At 34.5% G+C, this 13,296-nt stretch overlaps 1 protein-coding gene across 6 annotated transcripts in view; it reads right to left on the bottom strand.

Annotated features, from left to right (window-relative positions):
• Window positions 1–13,296, bottom strand: part of ARID4A (AT-rich interaction domain 4A) — a 68,608-nt gene that overhangs the window by 49,232 nt on the left and 6,080 nt on the right. For all 6 annotated transcript variants that reach the window (XM_072838732.1, XM_072838735.1, XM_072838736.1 and 3 more), the window contains 4 exons: window positions 12,679–12,769; window positions 4,663–4,742; window positions 4,254–4,348; window positions 2,455–2,587 (listed from right to left, as the gene is read on the bottom strand). In XM_072838732.1, coding sequence (XP_072694833.1) covers window positions 2,455–2,587; window positions 4,254–4,348; window positions 4,663–4,742; window positions 12,679–12,769 — 399 coding nt within the window. The remainder of the gene's footprint in view (window positions 1–2,454; window positions 2,588–4,253; window positions 4,349–4,662; window positions 4,743–12,678; window positions 12,770–13,296) is intronic.

The raw sequence follows: 13,296 nt of genomic DNA, 5'->3' as shown, positions 1-13,296 counted from the left end.
CATTTTTTTTTAAAAGATTTTATTTATTTACTCATAAAAGACACATCAAGAGAGGCAGAGACACAGGCAAAGGGAGAAGCAGGCTCCATGCAGGGAGCCGGATGCGGGACTCGATCCCAGGACCCCAGATCATGCCTGGAGCCAAAGGCAGCCACTCAATTGCTGAGCCACCCAGGGATCCCTATACATAGCATTTGAATAACATATTTATGTGCACATAAAAACCTTAAAAAAAATGGCTTCGGTTCTTTAAAGGATCTAATTTGGGACATATTTTGTGCCAATGTTGTTATTGGAGATATATGTAATATCAAAATTGAAAATTCAGAAAATAAAATTCAGAGAAGGGACATAGTTATGTTAGAGGGGCTAGGGGAGACTGCAGAAAGGGTATGACTTGAGCTGAACTGAAGGACATTTAAGAGGAAAGAAAGAGGAGAAAATGGAGACAGGTATAACCAAGTATTATGGATTCCTTTCATGAAATAATTTTCCTGCCCATCCTTTTTTTTCATTCCTTCCCCGAGTAAGCAAAGATTAGATTTCCCTACCAACCATCAAGACTTGCCATTTCCAAAGTTTAGGTGTATCTTTCCTTTCCCCAATACTTCCTGTTCTACTCTAGTGTCTGCACCAAGTTTTAAAAAATGATACAGGGGCACCCTGGGCAGCTCAGTTGCTTAAGCATTCAACTCTTGATCTCCACTCAGGTCTTGATCTTAGGATCATGAGCTCAAGCCCTGTACTGGGCCTCATGATGAGCATGGAGCCTACTTAAAAAATAAAAAGGACTGGGATCCCTGGGTGGCACAGCGGTTTGGCGCCTGCCTTTGGCCCGGGGCGTGATCCTGGAGATCCGGGATCGAATCCCACGTCGGGCTCCCGGTGCATGGAGCTTGCTTCTCCCTCTGCCTATGTCTCTGCCTTTCTCTCTCTCACTGTGTGCCTATCATGAATAAATAAAAATTTAAAAAAAAATAAAATAAATAAAATAAAATAAAATAAAATAAAATAAATAAAATAAAATAAAATAAATAAAATAAAATAAAATAAATAAAATAAAATAAAATAAAATAAAATAAAATAAAATAAAATAAAATAAAAAGGACTGGGATCCCTGGGTGGCGCAGCGGTTTAGCACCTGCCTTTGGCCCAGGGTGCGATCCTGGAAACCCGGGATCGAATCCCACGTCGGGCTCCTGGTGCTTGGAGCCTGCTTCTCCCTCTGCCTGTGTCTCTGCCTCTCTCTCTCTCTCTCTCTCTGTGTGTGACTATCATAAATAAAAATTAAAAAAAAAATAAAAGAATTAAAAAGGACTACTTAAAAAATAAAAAGGACCATATAATTTTTAATTGCTATGTAATCTCTTGCATGTAAACAAGATTCTTGAGAGCAATGTGTTACAAGATTCATATTTCTCTTTCTTCTAAGGAACTTACAACTGAATTCACTGCATATGCTTAGTAAACACTAATTTAAAGCAAGAGTATAGGGCAGCCTGGGAGGCTCAGTGGTTTAGCGCCACCATCAGCCCACCATCACACTCAATCCAGGATCGAGTCCCACGTCGGGCTCCCTGCATGGAGCCTGCTTCTCCCTCTGCCTGTGTCTCTGCCTCTCTCTCAATCTGTGTTTCTCATGAATAAATAAATAAAATCTTTAAAATACAAATAAATACATACATACATACATACATACATAAAACAAGGGTATAAAGGTTTAGAAAAATGAAGTATTTTACATACGGAGCAGTTAAGAACCTGAATACAGAGCATACACTGAAAATGGGAAACAAAGGGCTAGGACGGCCTCAAATATTCATCTAAAGAGTACAGAATTGATCCATTAGGCAGTCAGTGAAAGTTTGGTGGGGTTTTCTGGAGAATGTGACTATCGTGATTAAATCAGTATTTTAAAATTGATTTCTCTATAAAAGTTGCTTTTAGAAAAATAGTCTGAATTTAGCAAAAAGTTCAGGAATTAAATTAAGAGAACTCAGAGGTAATTACCATAAATCAAGTGTAAAATAATAATACAAATAGAGTAAAAAGAGACCACTGGACATATTTTGAAGGAAGAGCTGAAAGATCCCAATTTAAAAAAAAAAAAAAAAAAAAAGAAAGATCCCAATAACTGGTTATACAAAATAATAAGAGAAGACAGTGAAGTATGTGGGACCTAAGTACAGTTGCTCAATTTTGCAATAAAATCCAAATTAAATTTGTATAATACTTTCAAAATATTTTAAATGCTTTTGAAAAATCCATGTTAAACAAATATTTTATTTATTTATTTATTTATTTTAATTTAAACTAGACTTCATGCCCAACATGGGGCTTGCACTCACAACCCGGAGATCAAGAGATGCATGCTAAACCAACTGAGTCAGCCAGGTACCCCCTTAAAAAAGTATTTTAAATGGTTGATAAATTCTGCAAAGAATTCCTACTTACCAAAGCAGGATACCAATCAGTCTTCTCAGATGTAGATGCCACACTTACAACTTTTCCTAATAACTCATCATTGAGACGTCGCTTATCTTCATCTTCCTCCTCACTACTTTCTTCTTCCTTTTCATCTTCATTACTAAAAGTCAGAATAACTCTATCAGGATCTTCATATAAGCCATTGTTGAGAGAGTCAGAGTGGTGTGAATTTAACATGTACGATTCAATTTCTAATGAAGATTACTTCAGACTAGTAGTGTCTTCATTCTTATTGAAAAAAATTTTTTTAAAGATTTATTTATTTATGATAGACATAGAGAGAGAGAGGCAGAGACACAGGAGGAGGGAGAAGCAGGCTCCATGCAGGAGCCTGATGTGGGACTCGATCCCAGGTCTCCAGGATCACGCCCTGGGCCGCAGGCAGCACTAAACTGCTGCACCACTGGGGCTGCCCAAGAACCATTCTTATTGAAACTGAAGAGATCGATAACTTCTCTAGTCCCAAAGTAGTCCATGGTAACTCTGAGTCCTTGTCACTAAATGAATGAGGATTTGGACTCAGTTCTTATGCCAACCAGCAACTGGGACTGAAAAGCCTAATTATGTTACCATGAAGTACCTTCTGTGCTAGATATGTTTTTTTCTTTTTTAAAGAGACTGTTCTTCTACGTTTTACATATGCCAGATGCCAGGTAATGTAACTCTCATTTCCTAACAGGTTATGAAAAGTCTCATTAAGAAACATGTGAGGGTTTAACTTAAGTTACCTAGACAATAAAATAAGCAGACAAACCTATATATATAATATGGAAAAGTCTACTAAACTGGCCTGTACTCTTCAAAAATGTTAAGGTCATGAAAAGACCAAAAAAAAAAAAAAAAGGCTGAAGAACTTTTCCAGATTAAAGGAGGTTTAAGAACCATATAAACTAGATGTAATGCATGGTCTTGGATTGGATCCTGGATTCAGGGGATACTTATCAAGGCTACTATTAGACCAAGTAGCAAAATTTGAAATATGGATTATATATTATTACATAATAGCATTCCATTAATGTTAAATTTTCTGAATTTGAAAATATATTGATTACATAAGAGAATTTCCTTATTCTTAAAGTGTTTAAAGGTAGGTCTGACGCTTGCAATATCCTCCCATATAGTTTGGCCAATTAAAATTACCACTAAATAAAAAATAATTATAATATGTACCTACAGAATGAATGATAAAGCAATTGTGCCAAAAAATTTAAACAATTAGTGAATTTAGATGATGAGTGTATGAAAGTTTACTTTTTTAAAGGATTTATTTACTTTTAGACCAAATGAAAGGGAGAGAGTGTGTGTGTACAAATGCTGAGAACAGAGCCCAACATGGGGGCTCAATCTCGCAACCCTGAGACCATGACCTCAGCTAAAACCAAGAATCAGACACTCAACTGACTGAGCCACCCAGGTGCCCCAAAAGTTTATTGTATAGTTTTTAAGTTTGAAATGTTCTTGAAATAAAAAAGTTAAAAAATATATATATATACTCACTTAAAATAGAAAAAAACAACATTGTATCAATTAAGGAATTTGGCAAAGTAACTCAAGACAAAAACAGCCTTTTTGAAACAGGAGTTGTGAATGATTCTTGGACAAAGTTATGGGAATAATTAAGAACAAGATCTGCTCAAGGTAAAATGCACATAAGGATACATGATACTATGGAAAAGATACCTGCACAATTAATTTTAGCCATCCTAGAAAAATTGTTTGTTCAATGTTATAATAATTGTAACATTACTGTATATGAAAACACTCACACAGGAAGAGAGGACCTCCTTCCTCTGTTTGTCTTCTTTGCAATTACTGGAGTTCCAAAATGCTCTGGATTTGTTAAGGGAAGCTGGTCAAGTGTCTAGATAAGGAACAACAGACTAAATCACATTTTACCTTGACATTGACATTAGAAGTTTTTCTTTAAACTCTTTTAAGATTTTATTTTATTTTTTTTCTTTTAAGATTTTATTTATTTATTCATGAAAAACACAGAGAGACAGAGACATAGGCAAAGGGAGAAGCAGGCTCCCTGCAGGGAGCCCAATGTGGGACTTGATCCCAGGACCCTGGGATCACACCCTGAGCCAAAGGCAGATGTTCAACGACTGAGCCACCCAGGTGCCCCAACACTGGAAGTTATTCAACCCAGAAAGCCCATCGAAGTCACCCTACCTCACTCTCAGCAAAATGTCTCTCTCCTTTTAGGCAAAGTGAGGTGCGTCTCAGTGTTCTCTCATCACCATCATCAAACACTACAATAAGCAAGACATACCAGAGAATTTATGCACAGTAAGTAAAAACTCCACTGCAGAGGATGCTATTATTGCTATTTATCTAGGGCTTAATATTTATTTGTAAGAACATTATTTGTTATTTTGCAAAACTTTTTAAAATGAACATACTACATTTTTCATTCTGTAGCTGCCAAACAGATGTAGGTTAAATGACTGCCCTCAAATGCTTATTGTGTATCCATTCACTTGTTCAATTTCTATCACTACAGAACCACCTTCTTGAAACCATCAGCAGTCTGGTCAGAACACAGATTATTAAATTATCTTTAATCCTACAAGAATGAGCAAAAATCTGGTTTTAAAAAAAGTATTAAGAGTTTGTTCCCAGCAGTTATCAATGAAGTATCTCTAACTTCCAGAAACTATTTGCCTTCAGGTCACGCTTCTTGGATTACTGGACTCTTCCACTTATTTAAATGATAATTTACTATAGTAGAAGTACTGGCTGCCAAATTCTAAAGTCATAAGATTAAACTTTCTTTTTTTTAAGATTTTATTTATTTATTCATGAGAGCCACAGAAAGAGAGAGAGGCAGAGATATAGGCAGAGGGAGAAGCAGGCTCCCTGCAAGGAGCCCGATACAGGACTCAATCCCAGGACCCCGGGACTATGACCTAAGCTGAAGGCAGATGCTCAACCACTAAGCCACCCAGATGCCCTAAACTTTTTTCTTTTGCTAGAGGAGGATATAAGAAGTGTAGAAATAAAGGTTGAAGCAAGGAAATATCAGAAAGATGAAATTGTTTTTAATTCAAAAAAGTCAGTTATAATTGCACAGAAGCTTCCTCAAAAGCTTTTATTTTTCCTACATTTAAAAAATATCATACTACATGGTAACTTTGTTTACATATTTCAGGGAAATGGGGGTAAGGAGTTTAACATTTTATCACTTTTATTCTCCATATAACTAGCTATTTATTTTTATAGGTTTAACTTTTCAGAAATGTACTCTTATTTTAACATCTAACATTTACAAAGTATATTAAAAAGAAAATGCTCTCAAAAGACACCTGATTGCCCAGCATTATGAAGAAATAAAACATAAAAAGATGGAATCCTTACCTCAGGTACTTATAATGCAAAAATCAATAAATGTTTGTGTATCTTATGAAAATAACATTTATACAGGAAAGCATATGCACACAAAAATAATTAAGATTTAATCCTAATATTCATAATTTTAGCTGTTTTTCCATTGTAACAGAGTAAGTTAGTGTTAAAGGGAAATTCTAAATCACTTTGCTTTAATAATATTTAATCATAAACCTATTTTTCTCATGCTAAGAACTTATGTGTAAGAGCACTCAACTTTTTCAGTATTTATCTACCTCAGTCAGTTCTTGTCTTAGACTAAAGACATCTAGTTTAAATTCTTTTACATGCAGGAGCCAATGCAGAGAAAATGAAAAGTTCCTGAAGCACATATTCAGAGAACCATAATGTTGCCACAAGAGGAGCTGTGTTATACACTGTCAACGATGCAGAAATTAATGACCACCTGCAGACACAATGACAGGATAAAACACAACATCCTCCAACAATTACATTACTAATCTACACGTGATTAACAGCGCTCTAAACATTTGTAATCAAATTATGAGGTGTCCTAAGGTCTAATAAATAAACCACTGTTCTTTTAAAAATTCAAGATCACGAAATTATTGTACCAAACGTAAAATAATTCATGTATTAATATCCATAAGTATATTAAATAATAGAACCTTAGAAGTGCCAATTTTCCTTAATGCCTACAATATGAAAAAGATGTTAACAATGTATATACACACTCATGCAGTTAAGTGGAGGTATGAGGAAAGAAAATGAGACTATAAGACTAATCGATAATATCAAATTTATGCAACAAAATATTTTCCACAATGTTTCATCATTAATCAATGGCAGCCTCAAATCAAATGTTCTGATAAAAAATTAACAATATCTTTAGCTTTTTTTTTTCATTTTTTAAATAATCACTTTGAAATAAATCAGATTTTTTTAAGGGAAAAATGCATTTCACTTCAAAATACTTTATCATGGATAGAAGTAATGTAAGATCCAAAAACAACTTCTCAAAGGGAACTGTGGTACCAACAACAATTTTACAGTTTTTCATAGGAACACTTACAACGTTAAGTGAACAAAGAGAAACAATTAAAATTTTTAAATTTAGTAATTTTAAATTATTAAATTTATTTTTTAACACCTAAAACTATAAAAAGGTATGTATTTAAGTGTTTCAAACAAGTTTGTTTTTTTTTGTTTTGTTTTGACTTCAAACAAGTTTGAAAAGCTATATAACCATTCAAGATTTTCTGAAAGACAGAAAACCCCAACAACAGTCATGACATCCCTGACTATCAAAATCATGAGGAAGTTCCACCTATATGAAGCATCCTCTCAAACTTTAATATTAGAAGTATCATATAAAGAACAGCAAAACTGTAGGCATTAAAGAGTGACTCTGGCAATTTGATGAGTGAAATAAGTAACTGGTGTATATAGTAAATTTAGTTCTTTTTAGTTCAAGATGTATACTACAGCATGCCAAGAGTGAAAAAGCCAGACTATAAGAATTTAGTAATTCGGGGATCCCTGGGTGGCTCCACGGTTTGGCGCCTGCCTTTGGCCCAGGGTGTGATCCTGGAGTTCCAGGATCGAGCCCCAGGATGGAGTCCCAAGATCAAGTCCCACGTCAGGCTCCCTGCGTGGGGCCTGCTTCTCCCTCTACCTGTGTCTCTGCCTCTCTGTGTGTGTCTCTCATGAATAAATAAATAAAATATTTTTAAAAAAAAGAATTTAGTAATTCTATGAAATGTTTTATACTTGCCAAAACTGGCATCTGAATAGACTATTGAGTGCAGAAGAGTACAAAAGTGATATCACTAGGGGTGACTGGGTGGCTCTAGGTTAGGCATCTGCCTTCAGTTCAGGTCATGATCTTGGGATCCTGAGATTACCTGGAGATGGGGAGGGCGGTGTCCCTGCTCAGCCTCTCCCTCTGCTCCTCCCCATTGCTGTGCTCTCACTTTCTCTCTTGCTATCTCTCAAATAAATACATACAATCTTTTTTTAAAAAGTGGTATCTCTATTTTTATGTTACATATAGATACTAAAACTTAATTTGAGGAGAATGATAAAGCTAATGTTGATCTTACTAGACAAAACAATGCCTATGCAAATAAACACATAAAGCCTAACTCTAAACTGTTAGAATTAAAAGAAACAAAAGAAACAGGGATCTAACTACTAAATACAAAAGCTCCACCTGTGATTGTAGCACTGTTAGATGCTGGAGGATAGTAAGATAACAGTAAATTAACTAATTATATCTTTGGAGAGATGAAGTTATCACTTATTAAGCTTCTATCATGTCCTAATCCTCACAACAGCCTCTGCAAGGGAGGAATCACTATGCTTCTTTTATAAAGAAATGGAAAGGGGATCCCTGGGTGGCGCAGCGGTTTAGCGCCTGCCTTTGGCCCAGGGCGCGATCCTGGAGACCCGGGATCGAATCCCACGTCAGGCTCCCGGTGCATGGAGTCTGCTTCTCCCTCTGCCTGTGTCTCTGCCTCTCTCTCTGTGTGTGTGACTATCATAAATAAAAAGAAAGAAAGAAAGAAAGAAAGAAAGAAAGAAAGAAAGAAAGAAAGAAAGAACAAAGAAATGGAGAATCAGAAGGCTGCAGTTTCATTAGGGAGATCAAAATGCATAATAAAGAGGTATGAAGCAGAGGCATAAAATGAGCACAGGAGGGGCACCTAGCTGGCTCAGTCAGTTAAGCGTCTGCCTTCAGCTCAGGTCATGGTCCTGGGATTGAGCCCCGCATCAGGCTCTCTGCTCAGCAGAGAGCCTATTGCTCCTTCTCCCTCTGCTATTCCTCCTCCTTGTGCTCTGTCAAATAAGTAAATGAAATCTTTAAAAAAAAAAAAAAAAATGAACATAGGAGAGAAAGTCAAGAATTTTCACTTTACCAAAAAATATTATACCTGTGTAAAGCAATTATAATAAAATACTCATATATATATACAGTTTTATGTTCATACTTCACATAATAGAATTTTTAAAATTACATATCTTAGGTATAACCAATGGTTCTGTTACATAAAATCATCTGTGATACAGAAGTCCCTCTGCAACCAAAGTCAAAAACTCCAGAAATTAGCACTCAAATGTATAATGAAATTGACAAAATATCATAAGAATGCTAATTCTTATGGAAGGCCATTTAAATAAGTTAAAGTGTATTACAGGAACGGATAGATTTCTGTTTGCTTAGTACTTTTTTCTTAATTATTTTCTAGTCAGTGGAATAACCACCTGGTTTTGAAAACATTTGTGGTCGACTTGGTTTTTAAAAGACATGCCAAAAAAAAAATAAAATAAAATAAATAAATAAAAAAAAATAAATAAATAAAAGACATGCCATAAGAGGTTCTAAATGAATTAAAAAGCCTTATAAGCCTGCAGCACTTCCTACATAAGTCAGTCCTTTCACCAGTTTAATCCAAACCTCTTCTACTCTATTAACTAGAACTTCCATGAGATCTGAACCAACTGACATACAAAACATAACTATATGGCATGAAAAAATCCTGAGTCTTAAAAAAAGCATTTGTCACAAAAAAACATAATCAAATAGATTTTATTTTTTTAAGATTTTATTTATTTTTTTTAGATAGTGTGTACATAATTTTTTTAGATAGTGTGTGTGTGCAAAGAGGGAGAGAGAATCTCAGGCAGACTCCATGCTGAGTACAGAGCCCGACACAGAACTCAATTTCATGACTCTGAAATCATGACCTGAGTGGAAACCAAGAGTCAGACGCTTAACCAACTGAGTAACCCAGGCACCCCATAATCAAATACATTGTAGTGTAAAATTTGATAGATTATATATGTGCATATGCATTTTATACGTAAATTACTAAAATTAATAATAATTCTGTCCTTTACATTTTCCCATTTTTCAAGTACAATGTGGTTTTTAAGACTTTTTAAATTTATTTATTCATGAGAGACACAGAGAGAGAGAGGGAGGCAGGGACACAGGCAAAGGGAGAAGCAGGCTCCATGCAGGGTGCCCAACGTGGGACTCGATCCCGTGACCCAGGATCATGCCCTGGGCTGAAGGCAGTGCGAAACCACTGAGCCACTTGGGCTGCCCGCCAATGTGTTATTTTTATATTCCAAAAAAGGGAAAGATGAGTAGTTTTAGAACATGTTATTGACAGCTGTATCTACCAGGAGTTAATGGCAACATTCAAGTGAAGATACAAATTCCAATCCTAATTTTGATACTTTTTGAATGACCAGAAGGATAACTATACACTTTCATGTATCACAGGCTCCTTTCCTTTCTTGCAAAGAACTGAGAAATGAATAAACTATGCTAGGAAGCACTGTTTTATGATACAAAGAGGAACTATTTCCAAGGCTCAAAAAAAAAACGAAAAAGATCCATAAACTGGAGCTATTTATTATTCAACATTAGAGGAAAAGGTTTTATTAGATTTTTAAAAATTAGGTTATATTAGACCTATAATCTCTTTCAAAATTGGTTACTTAGCTATCATAGGAAAAAACACATTATATATTATCAAACTCATTCGATAACTTTTGATCACCAATGATCATAACCCTTTTTTGAGCCAAGCCAGTAGGATGGTATCCTCTTCTTTCATTTTTAATAGTCAAATTTTGAGGTCTCTTAAAATAAAAAATTGATATGGAGATCATTAATACTTTCTAGAACTTTCTGATCCACCTATATAATACTTCAATAGAAATTAGAAATCAAGAAAAATTTCAGAAAAAAGGAATTAAACTCAACAGATAGTAATCACTCAATTAAAGAAAAATATAGAAGGCACGGGACCTGTGAGAGAGGACACATTTTATTTGACATCTTTAAACCTCATTATACTCAATTCATTCTTTATATGGGATACATCATTCAATACCTAAATATTCATTATAGCAGAATACTATATTGAACATACTTAAAGTGAACAGTGCTTTTTAGCATCTTAAATTTTTTAGGTCACTTGCTATCATTACACAGATGCAAAAAACTTAAATATTTTGAACATTTCTCCTGAATAAGTCTCTGTTTCTCCAAGTAGTGACTATTTTACTAAATGTGTACTACCTGCATTAAATTCACCCAATGTAATTATAAAAAGAAAGATTCTTGGGTTGCCATCCCCAGACCTACTAAATTGAAGAGATTTGAAATCCTCAAATCCTCATTTTTTAAAACAAGCACCAATGATTCTTATGTACACTAATGCCTGATACACAAATTACATGCAATTAAGATTCTAAGATCTCTCAGAACAAGAATTATACAATTTCTTCTGTAATTACCTATCATAGAAAATCACCATAGAGAATGCTCAGTAGCAACTAGCTTTTAGAATGCTAAAACGCCATTCATATAGAGGATAAAGATCTGCTATTCTGGAGTGCAGAAGCCCCAAATGCAAAAATCTGAAAAGTTATCACCTCTGCAGAAGCATAAGCATTGTATCAATAAAACTGCACAAGTACTATCAATGCAACCTTGATATCAAATACCAAATAGAAAGCAATACAAGTATTTGAACATGCATTATATAATCTTCCACAATTTTGCATATATGAATGCCTATAATTTTTACCACTAGTTTAATATAGTAAAATTGTATTTACTTGATCTCTAACAGTTAACATTAAACTTAGTTTTTAAATCTCTAGCAACTACCAACAGCCACAACCAAGCTTCCTAAAAATACGTAGTTCAGAATAACAGCACCGATGTGAACCAACACCAATTTCTAGGAGGCCCAAGAAGAATAAAAATAGTTAGAAAACAGTAGTTACATACAAGAAATTGGTACTACTAATAGAAGTCACAGAGTAAGACACAGGAAGTAGAATTTTTAACCAAAGCATGTTCTTCACAGCTTCAGTAATTTGTCTGAAAATGAATGATTTTTACCCAAAGTAACAAATCACGTAAAAAAGTAAACCTACAGGATCAAAAAAAAGTAAACCTATAGGATTATTTCTTTTCCTTCATGAAGGAAACCACACTATAATTACACCACTTATACCAGACATAAATGTAAAGACCAAAAAATGTTATAGATGTTCAGAGTAAAACAAAAGGCTGGATATTATACCACAGGACTGTGTTGAATGTACTGAGAAGAGATGTGGAAATGTTAATCATTGCTATTCTCAATATAATGACAGCAACTATATACTGCATTTAGGTTTTAGCTTACATGTATTAAGTCACTTGTTGCTGCTCACTACAATAAAGTTTTTTAAAGCCAGTGTAAGCTTATGTATGGAATGTTAAGTATGCATTCACATTAGTAGTAAATATATCTTTCCTGAAAGGTGTTATGGAGACTTGACGAGACCAAAAATCAAAACTTAAGCTATGATCATCTAGATTTGAATCTACTCTGGCCAGAATTTTTTACTCTTTAAATTCTGTGGTAGCATCTATATTACCTTATGTAAAACAGGTAGCAATATAATAAAAGATTGCAACTGTACAATCTTAATTGTAATTACAGGAAAAGTAAAACAGTCTGATTACTTACAATACTAACTTGTATCGACTTTCTAATGGAAGAAAATAACCATATAATTTGATGTTCTTGAAAATAAATAATCTAGGCAGCCTAAAAAAGAAATACATTCTTGGATGAAATAGCCACAAGTGATCAAAGAGGTAATTATTATTTTTGTTAGCAGCAGATGTCATTAAAATTTTAGCCAACTATATCCAGTAAACTGACAGAACACATATTTCTCTGCCAACGTGATTCACTATATACTTATAAAATAAAGGTATATGGAACTCCAAGTTAGGTCCTATATATTAAATTAACTACTTACCCACAGTATACCAACTAGCATCTGTCAACTTGCTGATAATAGCCTCCTGAAAGGATCCATCAGATGTCCTTGTTTCAACAATAGCTCCAACCTAAAACACAGCATCAAAATTTCATTACCAAAACAAAACAAAACAAAACAAACCCAAAATTTCATTACCAAATTTAAAGAAACCAAATCACTCCCAACTATATGACCTGGATTAAAAAGAAAAAACATCTATGATAATTCTACCATACATTCACATAGATCTTTATCATTTATAGTGTTGATATATTTATCATGCAATTTGAATGCCAAAACGCTTTGGCACAAGTAAGTTAGTTATTATTGCCCTTATTTTACACATTGAAATTGTGGATCAGATGAGATGATAAGAACCCAGTTTCTTAAATCTTACTTCAGAGCTTTTGTACTACATCACACTGCCTTCAAGGAAACTGTGCAATTTAAGCATAAAAACCGTAAGAGCAAGACTAGCTTTAATTTTCTTTCACAGAAACACTGAATATTGGATTCAGCATTCATATTTAAGGGATCTTTTAGACAAAGGTTCACCTGGAGAGAAGTGGATGGACCGACCAGCTGACCTTCCAGCTTCAGATATTTCAGTATATC

The sequence above is a fragment of the Canis lupus genome, chromosome 9 (genome assembly GCF_048164855.1).
Source record: "Canis lupus baileyi chromosome 9, mCanLup2.hap1, whole genome shotgun sequence".
NCBI classification, from domain to species: Eukaryota; Metazoa; Chordata; class Mammalia; order Carnivora; family Canidae; genus Canis; species Canis lupus.
This window is presented reverse-complemented; position numbering and strand designations above follow the sequence as displayed.